Here is a 14842-nt window from a genome sequence, read left to right on the forward strand (position 1 = left end):
ATATTCCACCTGGGAGGGATTAAACTTTCTCACAGCCAACAGAAGCGTCCCAGGGTTCTGGAAATAGAACAAAAAAACAGTTTTCGGCGTTAGAGGGAACACATGAGAGTCCAAGATAGCATGAGCTACTGCCTGGTCAGACATTGCTGCCTCTGGGCTAAGGAGTTGAGAGCAGATTGAATGACTGTGGGCAGCAGTGCTCTGTCAGCCATCTCCTGGCTACTGGGAGCACTCCATATCTCAGAGGCAGGGTGTGCCTTTGGAAGCTTTGTGGCCTGAAGCCCTAGCTCCCTCCTACCAGAACTTTCCTAAGCAACTAAGCAAGGAAATGAAGCTATGTGAAGAAGAAAGATGGTACTCTTAATGCGTCCTGGAGAGGTTTGGAAAACATTGTGTATCCAGAAGCCACTCTGCCCAAGTGGGCTGCAGCCATGGGAGCTTTTTCCTTTATTTTGTTTTGTTGTGTTCTCCTTCTCTGGCAGATGTTTGTATGGAAATGTGATCTTTAGTTCCCTAAAGACCTACTTCTCTGGAGTTAATTCTTTTGAAGTTACGATCTTTTGTGTAATGCTTTCTGGTCACCTTGATTCCAAGTCGAGTGTTAAGCATCACAGAAAGGAAAATTCTGCGGGCTCTGCATGCAGTTTGAGCACACAAGAAATAACTACAGCGAATGTGGCTGTCTTGTGTTCTTGAAAACTACCGTCCAATTTAATTCTTTCACAAATACAGAAGCACTTGAAGAAGGCAAACGAATCTGGTTTCCTTGGGCATCATGATGATGGATATTTATTTCCCCAGTACTGACAAAGAGGAAAGCTGCAAATTCACAGAATCCTCCAGGTTTGGGATACAGCAGTTGGTCATGACAGGCCTGTCTTGAGGTTCCCATTGCTCAGCCTTCCTTGTAGATGAGATAGAACGTGAGAGCTTGCCACTTGTTGCCTGCTCTGGCTAAAGCCTGAAGCCCCTCCTGGATTCAGAGCTACTTCAGGAAACATGTTGGATGCGTTCTTGGGAGCTCTTAATGGCTATTTCCAGTTCCCCAGGGCTTGAACAGCCACAAACCTCTGGAACTGCTGTCTGGGTCTCCACTCTGGAATCCTCTGAACCCTGCATATGCATAATGTGGGAATCAACAGGATGGTTCCACCCAGAAATGGAGGGGAAGTACCTAAAGCTGCTGTATTCCTTTCTTACCTCCTCCCTACTCCAGCTGCTTGAGAATGACCAACCAAAAAAAAAAAAGGACCACCTTACTGGATTGTTGGAAAACATTCTGCATTCATAATTGCTAAACTTGACCTATATGCATTAGAATCACACGCTTTTCTGAATGAGACTCAGGCTCAGCCTCTTCTAGACCTAAATGGTGAGGACCACACCGATGAGCACTCAATTAGAGAATAGTGCAACCCATTTGCTAATAGGCATGTTGTGGTTGGGAATTTGGAAAGAATATTTAATTTCACATGCATTTATGTTCTATTAAAAATGTCCAAACAAACTCAGTGTGTGGGAAAGAAGCACATATTAGCACTCAATAATGAAGAAAATGCTCAAACACTAAGCCAGTTGAGTTTGTTTGATACATTCCTTCCTCTGTGTTGCAGAAGACATGGATGTTGAATGCTACATGGAATGAGTAGTTCCAGGTTTTTCTCCTGGGTGGATGGTAGGGGTTGTTTAGAGAACCTCTACCCTTCTATCTAGAAAGTTGCTCAGACTTTCTAGACTCTCTAGAAGAGCAGAGCAAGAGAGTGAGGCACCATTGGTACCAACAGCCCTGATGTTAGGGCTCTTATGATGAGTCACCCACTGGCCCTGCCCATTCCCAACCTGGTCACCTGCAGGCCAGGCTGGAAAGCCACTCTAGAAACTGTGGATGAAGGCAGATTTGGTGTCCAGGGGGTCCATGGACACCCAGTAAATCCCTAGGAGCAGACTTCTCCTCCTCCCTCCTCCTTCCTCCTTTCTTCTTTCTTCTTCTCCTCCCTTCCTCCTCCCTTCCTCTTTCTTCTTCTTCTTCTTCTTCTTCTTCTTCGAGAGAGAGAGAGAGAGAGAGAGAGAGAGAGAGAGAGAGAGGGAGGCAGGCGCAGAGACATAGGCAGAGGGAGAAGCAGGCTCCATGCAGGGAGCCTGATGCGGAACTCGATCCTGGGACTGTGGAATCACGCCCCGAACCAAAGGCAAATGCTCAACTGCTGAGCCACCCAGGCATCACCAGCAGACTCTTCTAGTAAGTCTTAGAGAAGGCAACGCATCAAGGCACATAGTGGTAAAGAGCATGGCTTTAGATCCCCAACTGGTTTCATCTGCTAGTTTGTCACCTTTGGCATGTCACTTACTTGCTTTCATCATTTGAAGCATTTAGAATTGAGCATCTGATGGGTACCTAGTAAGTAGTAATAATGTCCACTTACGTAAATGTACAGTCACTATACTGTCAAGATCTGTCACTGGTCACCCTGAGTGTGAGAGCCCAAGGAGGCTGGCTGGGTATGTTCAGCAAAGTGGTATGCTTGTGATTTATTTAGCTCTTAGCCCTTGAGGCCTGGTGGCCCACTCTGGATGTGGCAGTATCATTCTTGGAGCAGTGACAAGGTTTAGGTGTGTGGTATCTCATGAGAAACCTCTCCCTCGAGAGAAGAGAGACACCTCTGTATGAGTAATCCACATCTGTAGGTTACGTGTGTCATCCTTCAGTTGCCCTTGGACCACACCTTTGATATCTTAGCAGGCTTTTGTATTTTAGCACAGAGGTCTGAAGGGGTTCAGAATCCAGGTACCATGCAGGTAAAACTTCCCTCAACCCAAAAAGGCAATCCCCAGTAAAACTAGTTAAATTTATTGAGTGTTGTTATTTGCCAGGCATTGTTCCGAGCAATGTAGTTAAACTGAGGCTCAGAAGGGTTAGTAAGAGGTCCAAGGTCATACAAAGGTGATACAACCGATATTGGAACCTGTGATTATAGGTTTAGTCCTATTAACCACTGTTGACATGAATCACTGTGGGGTGAACAGACAGCCCTGGTCCTGCCTTCCCAATGACGGGGATTGAGGTGCTGCTCTGAAGCATGGCAGCATCCTCACTGTTTATGGAGGGCTGCCATGTGCTCAACCCTTAGACTCACCCTCTAGAAGAGGAGGGAGGCAGTGGTGAGCAGCCCTTTGTGATTGGTGTCTTCCAGAAGTGAAAATAAGGAGCCATTGACAGCACCAAAAAGGGAACGAGTAACTCGGTGAAGGAGAAGGAAGTGCTTCTCAGGGCAGTGACATCTGAACCAGGTTTCAAAGAATAAATAGCTCACTAAGCACACTAAGTTGGGCATAGCAGGCAGAAGAAATAGCATGCAAAGGACAGGGATATGAAACGGCAGGGATCTTTTAAAGGTGGAGGACAGCAAGTCCCTTAGCATGGATGGATGATCAAGTGCAGGGGTGAGGGGATAAGGGGATGTCCTGTTTGTTGAGCCTGGAGAAGCAGAGAGAGCCAGAAGACAGGAGTATGCTTTGCCATGCCAGGGAACCCAACTTTATCCTGGGCAGGTGGATAATTTAATATTACAGTTCTAAAACAAGGTCATAATCTCCCAACCTTGATGCAGTTAGTAGTATTTTTTTCCTCTGCTTTTATCATCATAATTATTGAAGAAAAAGATTACAAGTCCGTAAGTTCCATATCTGATGTGTGTTGCTACTGTGTTTAAAAAAATGTTAGTTTTTAAATCTCCTCCACTTGTTTCTCTCTTTTTTTTTTTTCATCAGCAATTCTCTTTGGCAAAAGTTATTTTCATATGCCAGGATAAGTACTTTTGAGTTTTTTAAAATGTTTTCTTAAGTGGACTTTGATTGCATAAGAGCATCATGCAGAACTGTTTCCAGTAGTATCTTTATAGCAGGAATGGAGGCTAAGACTGATTATGTAATTGTTCCCTTAATTTATTCTCAGAACCTAACATGCTGCCAGCATATAAAAAAAAAACAACCTAATGATCACAATGGTATCTGAGTGTCTCTTGCTCACGGTTTCTGGCACTATTGCTCTTGCATTGTTCACTGCAGAGTAGAAATGGATGGTTTCAGCGCAACATGACTGTTTGCAGCACTGGGCACCCCAGACTCATGACTCTGTCCATCTTGCTGTGCAGCCCACAGCCAACCACTCTCACTAGAGAGGATTCATGTATACTCCTTAGAGACCTTCACCAGTGTCTCACATGTTAACCTTTGGATAAGGAGAGGCAGCATACTTCTGCTGCGCTGAGGTTGCATTTTGCAAGGAGCACAGAATACCATCTGTCAGAGGAGGCGGCGGCGGGAGTGTGCAAATATTGCTGTGAATTCCATGAATGCTTAATTGCTACGGTTGGGTGTTTTGTTTTGTTTTGTTTTTGGTTTTTTTTTTTTTGTTTTTTTTTAATTTAAGAGTCTTTGCATTTAGTTTGTTGTTTGTTCTTTTTTTTATTTATTTTTTATTTTTTAGAATAGTCCTTATCAGTGGCAGAAGATCCTTCTGTAGTATATTTTCCGTGCTGCCCTATCGTGACAGTGCCCAAGTTGGGTATGTATATGCATGCTTGCTTTATAGTTCTCTGGGTGAAAAGCTGTGACACTGTGTGCATAAGGTGGCTACCCTTTCCATTTCAAAGAACTTGCCTTGCTTTGACACTGCAAATTCAATACTTGTAAATATGGGGGGGGAAAAAAGCTCCACTTTCTTTTCAGCCAGAAAGCTTTCTTGTTACTTTGTGTGTGTGTGTGTGTGTGTGTGTGCATGTGTGTGTGTGTCCCCTCACCTTATTACCTCCTGTTTCCAAATGTACATTTTATTACCTCTTTCTGTAAAGCAAGAGCAATCCAGGGACCCATCCCATTCCTCAGGGCCATGTCAACTTTTTGGAGAAAGGTAGGTGAAGAAAGGAATCAAGATAAACCATATGAACACCCTGCCTCTTTGCGTCTTGGGCTTGGGGCTGGAAACTGATGAGCAAGCTGGAGCAAATATCAAAGCAAAATGGTACCAGGAACAGACCTATGTGATTTGCACAGGCCAAAGGAACACTTACTTCTCTAGATCAAGAAGCCCCTCCTTTTGCTCTGAAGAAAAGTAGGTAAGTGAGGCTCTGTCTTTCTGTCCTTGCAGAGCCTTCCCTCTTCATTTTCCATGCCAAACTCTGCTCTTGTCCACTGAGTCTTGACTGCCTTGCCCCTCACCTGTCACTGCGTCTGGGATTTGTCATCAGGGAGCTGCTGGTATTTAGAGTAGGGATAGCTCACGGAATAGGATGCCAAGAAACTTGCAGGATGTTGGCTGTGACCTCTACAAACTAAATGCTGGACTTGCCCTCTAGACACTGTCATAATGACACACTACCCATTCATGACCACTGTCCCGGGGGAGGGCATTGTGGCACCTGGTGCTGATTGACCATTTATTCTTCTTTCACCATACTCCACGAGCTCTCCCTGGTCCTCCCTGGTCATGGACCAGCTCTCCCTGGTCCTCCCTGGTCCCACCCTAATCCCCCAAGACCTGTCAGACTTCCACCTGTTCAGTTCACTGTGGTCCTTATTGTACTCTATGCCATAAGTGTCATGGGACAGAGAGTCTTATTCATGAAATTCTGATTCCATCATTTATTTGATGTATGCCTTAAAGAGTAGCAGTAGTCTTACTGTTTACTGAGCACTTAACTTTGTGCCGGTCCTTTTCACTCCTTGCATCCTTACAACAACCTTGCAAAGTAGGTGTTCTTGAGAAAGTAACAGCAAATCCTTCAGCTCAGAGGTTCAAGAATCACCTAGGTGTGGCCAGCAGAGTTGCCAGGAGACCTCAGGAAAAGGTGTGCTTTACCAGCCTGCTGTGGTCCCAGGTTTGGCTGCACCTGAGAGCAGGCTTACCTCCCTGTGGACACTAGGTTGTACCAGCTCACAGACCTATGCGTGACCCAGAAGGCCAGTCCTTTCATCTTATTATGCAATTCATGGCCCCAGGGCCCAGATTATTTCAGTGTGACCAGCCTGTGAGCCCATTTCCAGGGAGTTCTAGAATCAGTGGAAGGCTGTCTGCAAGTATGTCCTCTCATGGCCAGCTTGATGGTCACTCTGGGGTTGTCCTTATTTTAATATTTTCCTGGGCTTCCATTGCTAACCTTTTTGATTGATGTATTCTTCCATTGGCTATGTCCCATTTATTCATTTACTGAGTGCTTATTATGTGACTAGATACTGGGATAAAGATAGTGAAAGATCTTGGACCTAGTTCCTGCCTCCTGGAACTTACAACCAAGAAGGGGTGGGAGACACATTAAGATTTCACACACGATTAATTACCACTTTTAATTAAGGCTAAGGATATTCAATCAGGTGACTGCCAAATCTTCCTGGTTCAGAACTCATTCGGTTTCTTTAACATAATCTGACTTCTCTGTGCTTTTGTTTTAGAACTGTTCATGTTTATTTCATTCTGGAACGGTGATCTTATTTCCCAGTTCTGGGACTCCTTCGTATAGTAGCCAAGTACTTACCCTGTTTTGTAGATAGGACCACTGATCCTCAAGAATTTTTTTTTAAGATTTTATTTATTGACAAAGAGAGAACACAAGCAGGGGGAGGGGCGGGCAGAGGGAAAGGGAGAAGCAGACTCCCCTCTGAGCAGGGAGCCTGATGCAGAGCTGGATCCCAGGACCCTGAGAATATGACCTGAGCCAAAGGTAGACAGTCAACCATCTGAGCCACCCAGGAACTCTGTCTGATCCTCAAGAATTATGGTCTCAAACAGCAACTTTGGGCCAGAATGGGAATTTGAACCTAAGTCTGTCCATCTGTCCAACTCCAGAACTTTTGTGAGTCACCGTGGCCCACAGGCAAAACAAGTTCCATATTCACAGAAGGCCGTCTGTGAAGTGGAGCTTCTATGAAAACTGCCTCACAGAGATTAATAACTAAGACTCCTAGGGCAACTGACTATGCAAGGTCCAGCACGGCACCTCACACAAGGTGGTAGATGGGGCCAACTTGTCAAGGACCCGACATTTCATAAAAGTGTTGGGGGTCAATGAGAATTTGAGAGACTTGTAGTTTTTTGCGGGCGGAACACTTGCCTCTGAGCCTCTGCTTGTTCCTCTATACAATGGGCATCTCACATTACTACCTACCCATGTCGTTACTTTGAAGATCACTGTGTTGTATGCAAAGCTCGTGGGAGCACATTTTACCTTAAAACTACCTAGGAAGAGAGGACCCAGACTATGACTATGGCGTCCTTAGTAGACATATATGGCCCTCCACATCTTTGACATGTGGAGGAAATACTAGCTGGCAGCCAGGGTGCTGGGAGGAGGGCATCCATGACTGCCTAGGTCTCCTCGACTCCTGCTGGGAAGGCCCCGTGGGTTACAGGAGGGTATGTCACAGGGTTGGCAGCACATCTAGCTGTTCTGCTGGCTGCCCCAGGGGAAGCAGCAGAGTGTTTGTGGGATCATAGGATGTAACGTTTTACAGCTTTGACATGAATAAACTCTCCTCCTTCAAACTTTATGAATAGGGAAACCAAGGTGCAATAAGGTTAATTTTCTATAACAAAAAATTATCAAGTCCATTGCAATGCCTGATAGAGAAAAGAACATATTTCTGTAGCATATTTTACTTAAGTGCTCACATAAGAAATTATGAACACCATTTAGAATACTGTAATTTTAGCAGCAGGATGAAGCAGCACTTCTCTTTTTTAAATTTTTTGATGAGCAGACATTCTGTTAATGAATAACTGCCATTTAAAATTAGGATTATTTTTACTAATTATTGGGAAACTGCTATGCTCAAATAATAAAAGTATTTATACTAGTAAATTATATACCTCTATATTTTATAGTTCATGCCTGTATTAACTAATAGCTTTCTGCTGGAGTTCTCTGATTGGGACCAAATCATAAAATTTCAGGGGTGGAAAGGACTTCAGAGATGGCATGGCCTGGTCTCCTTGCTTCATAGCTTGGGCCCCTCAGGTATACGGGTGGACACTTAGCAGCACCAGAATCCGGTACCCCCAAGCCACCTTAGCCTGCAGATTTTGTTCTTTCTGGTCACCATTTTTCTGTTGCTTATGCATGTGGACTGAGCCACAGGCGCCTGTTTATTCCAGACAAGTGTAAACTGTCCCCCCTACCCCTCTAAAAGGGGTGATATACAGCTCCAAGTCCACCACAAGGAAGTTTTAAAAACAGGAAACTCAGAAGTTCATCCAGTGTGTACTTGAACCTCTTTTACAAGGAAAGCATCTATCAGGATGGCCTTATCTCTTTCCGGTTCTGTTTTCTGGCTTCTCATGCTGCACTGGAGCTTCCCAGTTCTGGCTCCCACATCTGGGCTGGTCCTGCCTCCCACCCTGACCCCAAAGCTTTGTTCTTGGTTTTAAACTGAACTGAGCACTTACTTTGGCTCCTGACATCAGTTGACCAAAGCAGACAGACCAGTCTCACGAGAGGTTTTACCATTTATTTGTTCAGTTACTTAATCACTCATACATTTCTTCTGCCCGAGTCCCTAAGCAGTGTGCAGCTGTGGCACAGAGGAAGGTAGGTGTTCAGTGAATTCAGACGGAGGGATCAGGGAGTGCTCCCCAGAGACAACAGGTCTTCATTGAGATGTAGAAGTGTGAGGTCTTGGAGAAGTGGAAGAGGGTATTCCAGCCTCACGGTTGCCTTCTGAGGATGTAGAAGGTGGTCCGGCCCCTTGTGAACTTCTTGGGAGGCAGGATGGGGAAGATTCTCTATAATGCCTGGAACATTAAGAAAATTGGGTAAATTGCCATCCAGGAGGGGCTCCCATTGCTAACCCACACTGCAGCAATGAGCCCTAGGTAGTGAGGGGAGTGGGTAGAGACAAGTGAGCTGTCCTGGGACACCAGGTCCTGAGATGTCACTGCCACAGGCCCATCACTCAGCTTGCCCCAGGTCGGTTTCATACAACGTGGAGCTTTGACTAGACCCTCTAAAGATCTGCACACTCTGTTCTCATCCCTGTCAATTTTGCTAATGTGGAAGCTGTAAGTCTGGTTGAACGAGGAGTTTATGAATGAGGCATGCTGTTCACACTTTCCATCCACCAACGATCAGCTGCTTCTAGAGCTCCTATCTGAATAATTATTCTCCATTCAATTTTTTAAAATTTGAGGGTTTTTTTTTTTTTTTTAAAGTGCAGGTCTGATGACTGCAGTTTTATTTGATACATGGTTTCCTGGTGTGGGCTTAATCACCCCAGGGTTGACATGCAGTGTCTGGAGTCCTTTTACATGCCATCAGGTTTAGACTTCTAACAGTAGAATCATTCACCGTGATTTCTGGAGCTTCCACTTGAAGCAGACTGCCCTGGTTATTTAGCAAGTACCGTACTCTTCAAACTATTCTTTCCTGCCTTGATTCATAGGTAAAGATATTTGAGAAGAGAGCATATTTCCTTAAGGTTAGCTGATTAGATAGACCCACATGTGTGTGAACATGATAGTGGAAGGAACGCAAGCTGAAGCGTAAATGCTTATAGTATGCTGGGTGCTGTGCTAAGGGCCCTTATACATTTGCTCATAGAATCTTCTCAAGAGCCTCATAAAGTAGGTTCTGGGATTATCAGTTTGGATACGAGGTTGGGGCAGAGACTGGTGTAGCAGTAGTGGCTGAGTTAGAAGGGAGGGTGGGAGGGCGGGCAGGCCAACTCCAGGCTCTGTGAGGTGCTGTGTTCTCTGCTTTGGGGCAAACAGACCCCACAGGAGCAATTCCCAAAGCACTAATGCACAGCTGAGAGCCTAGTGTATTTTTTTTTTCACCATCATGCCCTGGGGCTCCACCTGCTAGCTCGGGACCAATGACCATTGGGTAACACTGCCTGGCAGTGGGCATCTGGGTATTGGTGGAGCTCTGTGTACGTGCAATAGGAGGGCTACCTCCTGGGGACCTAGTGGGTTTGGTGCTAGGTGGTGACTTTCCAAAGGCTTTGGAGGTTGCCAGTTTACACTGCAGGCTGGGCTCCTCCAAGGGTAAACCCCAGGCATCTTTGGGTGGAGTCTTGTGTGAAAGTAATCTGTCTTAATTCCCCCGGAACTATTTGTTGACTACAGAATAAGAGGGTCTATAGAGAGTGGGGAGGTGGTCACACAGTGCAGGTATCAACATGGTGGAGGCACCCTGATTCATGGTCCTGAAGTGCTGCTGCTCATGTCTCCCCAGCGCCTACCCAGCCATAGCCGGGTCACCTTTATACCTTCCTTCTCATTACACCACAGATGGAAAATGCTTCTCTTTGAGAAAATGTGTCAAATAGTTACATTAGCACCAAACATGTCTTCACTTCACAAAAGCATTCGTGACAGGGCTTTTTTTTTTTTTTTTTTAAATGCTTTCTTGCTTGCTAATAAGCTCTCTTATTTCTTAAAATGTCATTTGACTTACAGAGTTCTCTCACATATAACACTTCAAGAAATCATCCGTTAGATAAAACAAGATGCGTCTAATAACTGTTCTTTGTTTCTGCTCTTCCAATTTAAGAATTCAGACTCTTGGCCTGTCTCATGAACCCACAGTGGCTCTGATGGGCATGGGGTGGGGGAAGGTGGAGTGCAGGGTGGGATACACTCAGACAATAGGATGCTCACTGACTGTTGCGGGGAGGCTGTAGATTTGGGGTGGTTCACAGAATGTCTAGGGAAGACAGAAAGCAGGATAGACAATGCAGCTGGAATAAACATGTGGCTGTGTTGGCTGTTGATGCCTCCACCCCACAATTGGCCATAGCTCAGTCCCTCGGGAAGTGTGGATCCCTTTCTTACCGCTGGCCCCCACAAACATGCTTTCTTGAATGAAGAAACTTTGTGTTTTCAAACAAGCCTGTAGTTTTTAAAGAAATAGAGGAAAATGGCAAAAAGAACAAAAAGACCTTGCATTTACCCAGATAAATAACCCATTCCAGCATTCATTCTTTCCTGAAGTTCTAAATTTTCCATTGGCTATCTTTCGGTTTCATCTTGAAGAACTTTATCTTCTTCCTTTACTATTTCTTGGAATATGGATCCATTGCTTCAAGTTTTTTTTATCTGAAAATGTCTTTGTTTCACTTTCATTTTGTATTTATTGGTTTTTTGTTTTTTGTTTTCAATTTTATCAAGAAGACAGTATCCATACATACCCAAATCCAGGTGAAAGCAGCACCACCAGCCCTGCAGCCTCCCAGCCCTGTGCTTGAGACTGGTGCTGCTGGCACCCCTCGTTCCTGGCCCAGCCCCTTTGGCTCTCTCCAATGCTGGCTCCTCTGTGACTCATCCATGACTAGTGAGTGCTGAGTTGAGGAAAACAGGACCGAAGTCAGATGTGTGGGAGCCCTCACACCCTGAATGTCATTTTTCTTACTCTAGGTGTCTGACCTCTGCTGAAAGCCCCTTCATGCTTTTCTAGACTAATGAACCCAGAGACTAGGGCTTGGGCTCTACCCTCAGTTCTCCTCAAACCCATCTTGTGGCCTGTCTTGTTGGCCTTATTAGCAAAATGCCTGGCTTCTTCTTGCCTTTGGGACTTCTAGACTTGGTGTAGAGTTTGAAAAACTGGTCTTGCCCCTCATCCCATTGGAGCTTCTTATGGATGGAACTCAGACCTCCCCTCCAAGTCCCTTTCTCAGGCCACTTTCACAGTCCCTCTAATGCCCCACTTCAAGGTTCTACTAAGAGTCCACTTGTATTTCATGGTACCCTTAGACCTGTCATCGATAGCACCTAACAAACATTTTAACATCTCTGTTAAATTTGTCCTTAACCCTCCTTGAGGGTGTGGATTGTGTCTTAGTTCTCAAGGCATCACTTGCATTGCAGTGTGCATAGTAGACACTATTTGTTGAATGAATGAGTACAAACAGTATTTTTGAGGATCGTGTCTCTAGACCTTGGAGAATGGCTAATTTTATGCATATGTCACTCCCCCCCCCCCCCCCCCGCCCCGAATGATGGCCAAACCCTTAACTTCAACAGGAGCAAGTACTCTCTTGAGTCCTCAGCCTGGCACCTCATACTTGTGGGCATCTTGATAGGAATGGCAGCATTGGATGGGTGGTCATGAGGAGGGGTCTGGATGGTACCAAGAGGATGATCTGTCATGGACCTCTGTACCCTGTTTTTCTGTAAATTACTGTCACATCCACAATGAAGGTTGTTAAGCCCCCCTGCGGGGGGGCGGAGGGGTGTCAGGCTGCACGTAGGTGCAGGTGCTAAGCTTTAATTAGGTTCCCTCACCTGACCTACCCAGCCAGGTGACTCCCCAACATGTTAACTTCACCAGCACAAAGAATCACTCCTGCTGTGCTCCTTGAGTTGCTTATAAATACTAACGCCCTGAATGTTAAGAATGCCAAGGGCCTTTTTGCTGATGTCACACCTGGTGTGCCCAAGCTCCATCAGAATTTCCTGGCTTTCAGCTGGCTTGGTTTTCTAGCCTTTGATCAACATGTGATTTTTCCCTTTTGTGTATACTGCTTTTGCTTAAAGCAAGGGACATCTTTGAATTGATTTTTGCATGGAGTTCGAAGGGGTTGATTTTCCCAGAGCCAGTATTCCCCAAGCAGTGGGGAACTTTATTTTGTCACTGGTGCCCTTTTTGTGTTGGGTGAAGTGAAGCTCTTGCCTTGGTCTTTCTCACCACTCACTCATACTTTCACACACTCATGTGTGTTCTGGTCCTCGCTGTCTGGTCTTTCCTGGGGCCCAGTGTGGCCATGTCTAATGAGGTGCGTGTGTTGGGAAGATGTCAGGATTTACCAGCATGCTTAGATTGAAGGCTGGCTCCTACTAAGCATTAACAGAGGTGAGTTGTCATTCATAATGGCAAGCCTGTGGGCTGTGCTCAATGAGCGAGGGTGTAGAAGCTCCTCCTGGACATAAGGGCATTGCCACTTCTCAGTGTATCCCCAGGCTGGCTCAGTAAGGACACTAGACACAGAAGATTTGCCATGTGACGTCACACTGTTTCACGTGAGTTCAGTGGTAAGGAGCACACTTCAGCTCCAAAGATAGACCTTTAGAGCCAGAAGAAATTTGGAGATTATTCAGTCCTGTGGTTTTCAGACTTTTTTTTTGCTGAAGAAACCATTCCTCCAATACAAATTTACACAGAATGCCATAAATAAAATGGCTAACTGCAGAGTTATTCCAGAAAAGTGGGTGGGAATGAGAAGCCCACTCATTTTCACTCCATCCTTCATGGTCCCAGTAGGAAAACCACAGTCCTCCATCCCTGCCTTTGGTGCTTGTGGGCATCTGAAGCCAAGGACGTAGGTTGCGTGGGATAGAGCTGGTGCTCAGGCCGAACCCTCAGTCTTAGCAAATTAATTAGCTTTGCTGGTTCCAGGCCTACTCGTCTATAAAACTGGCTGTGATGTCAGCCTCAAGAGTTTTGAGAGTATTAAGTGAAGTGTCATGTATGAAAGCTCTGAGCACTCTGCCAGGCTGTACATAGTAGGTATTCCTCAAACGTTCCCTTTGGTTCCATTTTTGTCCAGTCACAGAGCTATTTCATTGTTCTTTCTAAGTTTGCCCCAACACAGCAAATCAGTCCGATTCATAATGAGTTAGCCAGCATGGTGTTTCTGCAGACACGAGAGATTCATCTTCAGATCTGCTTTTATCTGGTCTTTATTTTCCTCAGTGGTATGTGCATATTTTAAAAAATCTAGGATGTATGTAAAAATGAAGGTCATTTCTCGAGCCTTACCTCCTGAACAAAACCTTCATTAACACTTTGGTCTATTTCCTTCCAGTCTTTTTTTGCCCCCTTACCCCTAGTGCATGTGCTTGTATGGAATATGAAGAGATGATTGTTTTGTTTTGATCTTTCTTGCTGGTGGGAAGAAGCTTTGCCAAATCCCACCTTTCAAAACAAGCTATTGGAAGCTGGTCACTGAAAAGAGGAACAGATGTTGCCCGTCTTTTTCACTATAACTGTAACATCAAACCTTCCCATAGCTGTAAACACTCTTCTCAGATTAAGCTTGTAAATTATACTATTTTCTGGGAAGAGTCCCAGCCTTAAACCAGCTCCTCTTCTCTCAACCAGCAGTTTGCCAAGGCTCAACTGAGTCTCTTTGCCTTTTATCCACATGAGTCACTGCCTTCTCTTTTCTAGTGTGGATCTGTGGTTTGGCTTGGCAACCCTTTGCTTACAAAATACATTGCAAGCAAGTTTCCCGACTCTCTTAAGTAGGCAGACCCCGTTTGCTAAACAGCTCTTCCGCACCTCTACCTAAGACCACTGCCCCCTCCTCTTGCACTCAGCCTTGTCCTCTGGGACAAGGAGCTGTGCCGTCACCGTGGGACCAGGAGCTGCAAAGCAATTTATGGGTTCAGAAGTAGAGGGCGGGGAGAAGTTGTAAAAGGAACATCTTAGGAGTGAGAATCTTAGGGTCCTGAGAAGGAAAAAGAGGTTCAGAGAGGGAGGTAGAAATAATGCAAACCTGACCCTCCTTAAAATGTTGCTGAAGGTCAGCCCCAAACCAGGAAACTCAGAGTCCACTTTTTTCCTATTTCTTTGCCCTCTTACACCCTCTGACCTGTTATTCCTACAACCATGGCTCTTGCTTTATTGTGGGGCTAGTTTAGTGATATTATAGGCTAAAAGAGCATTGTGTGGGCCTAATCTCCATTTGTAACATCGTGTCAGTAGGAAAATGCATTTTGAGTTACAGACGGCCAACTCAAAAGCTTTGGAACATAACCCACTGGAGTGAGAGACTGCCCACATTGTATTGAGGTCAGTCCTAGGGCTGTCTCTGCATACGGGGACTAACCCGTGCCCAGATGCACTTTATTTCT

At 45.3% G+C, this 14842-nt stretch overlaps 1 protein-coding gene across 3 annotated transcripts in view; it reads left to right on the top strand.

The window, feature by feature from the left end:
• The window catches only part of CABLES1 (Cdk5 and Abl enzyme substrate 1), a 116476-nt gene that overhangs the window by 70754 nt on the left and 30880 nt on the right, over positions 1 to 14842 (top strand). For all 3 annotated transcript variants that reach the window (XM_072829020.1, XM_072829022.1, XM_072829023.1), the window contains one exon: positions 4487 to 4564. In XM_072829020.1, the coding sequence (XP_072685121.1) occupies positions 4487 to 4564 (78 nt within the window). The remainder of the gene's footprint in view (positions 1 to 4486; positions 4565 to 14842) is intronic.

Source organism: Canis lupus, chromosome 6 (assembly GCF_048164855.1).
Source record: "Canis lupus baileyi chromosome 6, mCanLup2.hap1, whole genome shotgun sequence".
Taxonomy (NCBI): domain Eukaryota; kingdom Metazoa; phylum Chordata; class Mammalia; order Carnivora; family Canidae; genus Canis; species Canis lupus.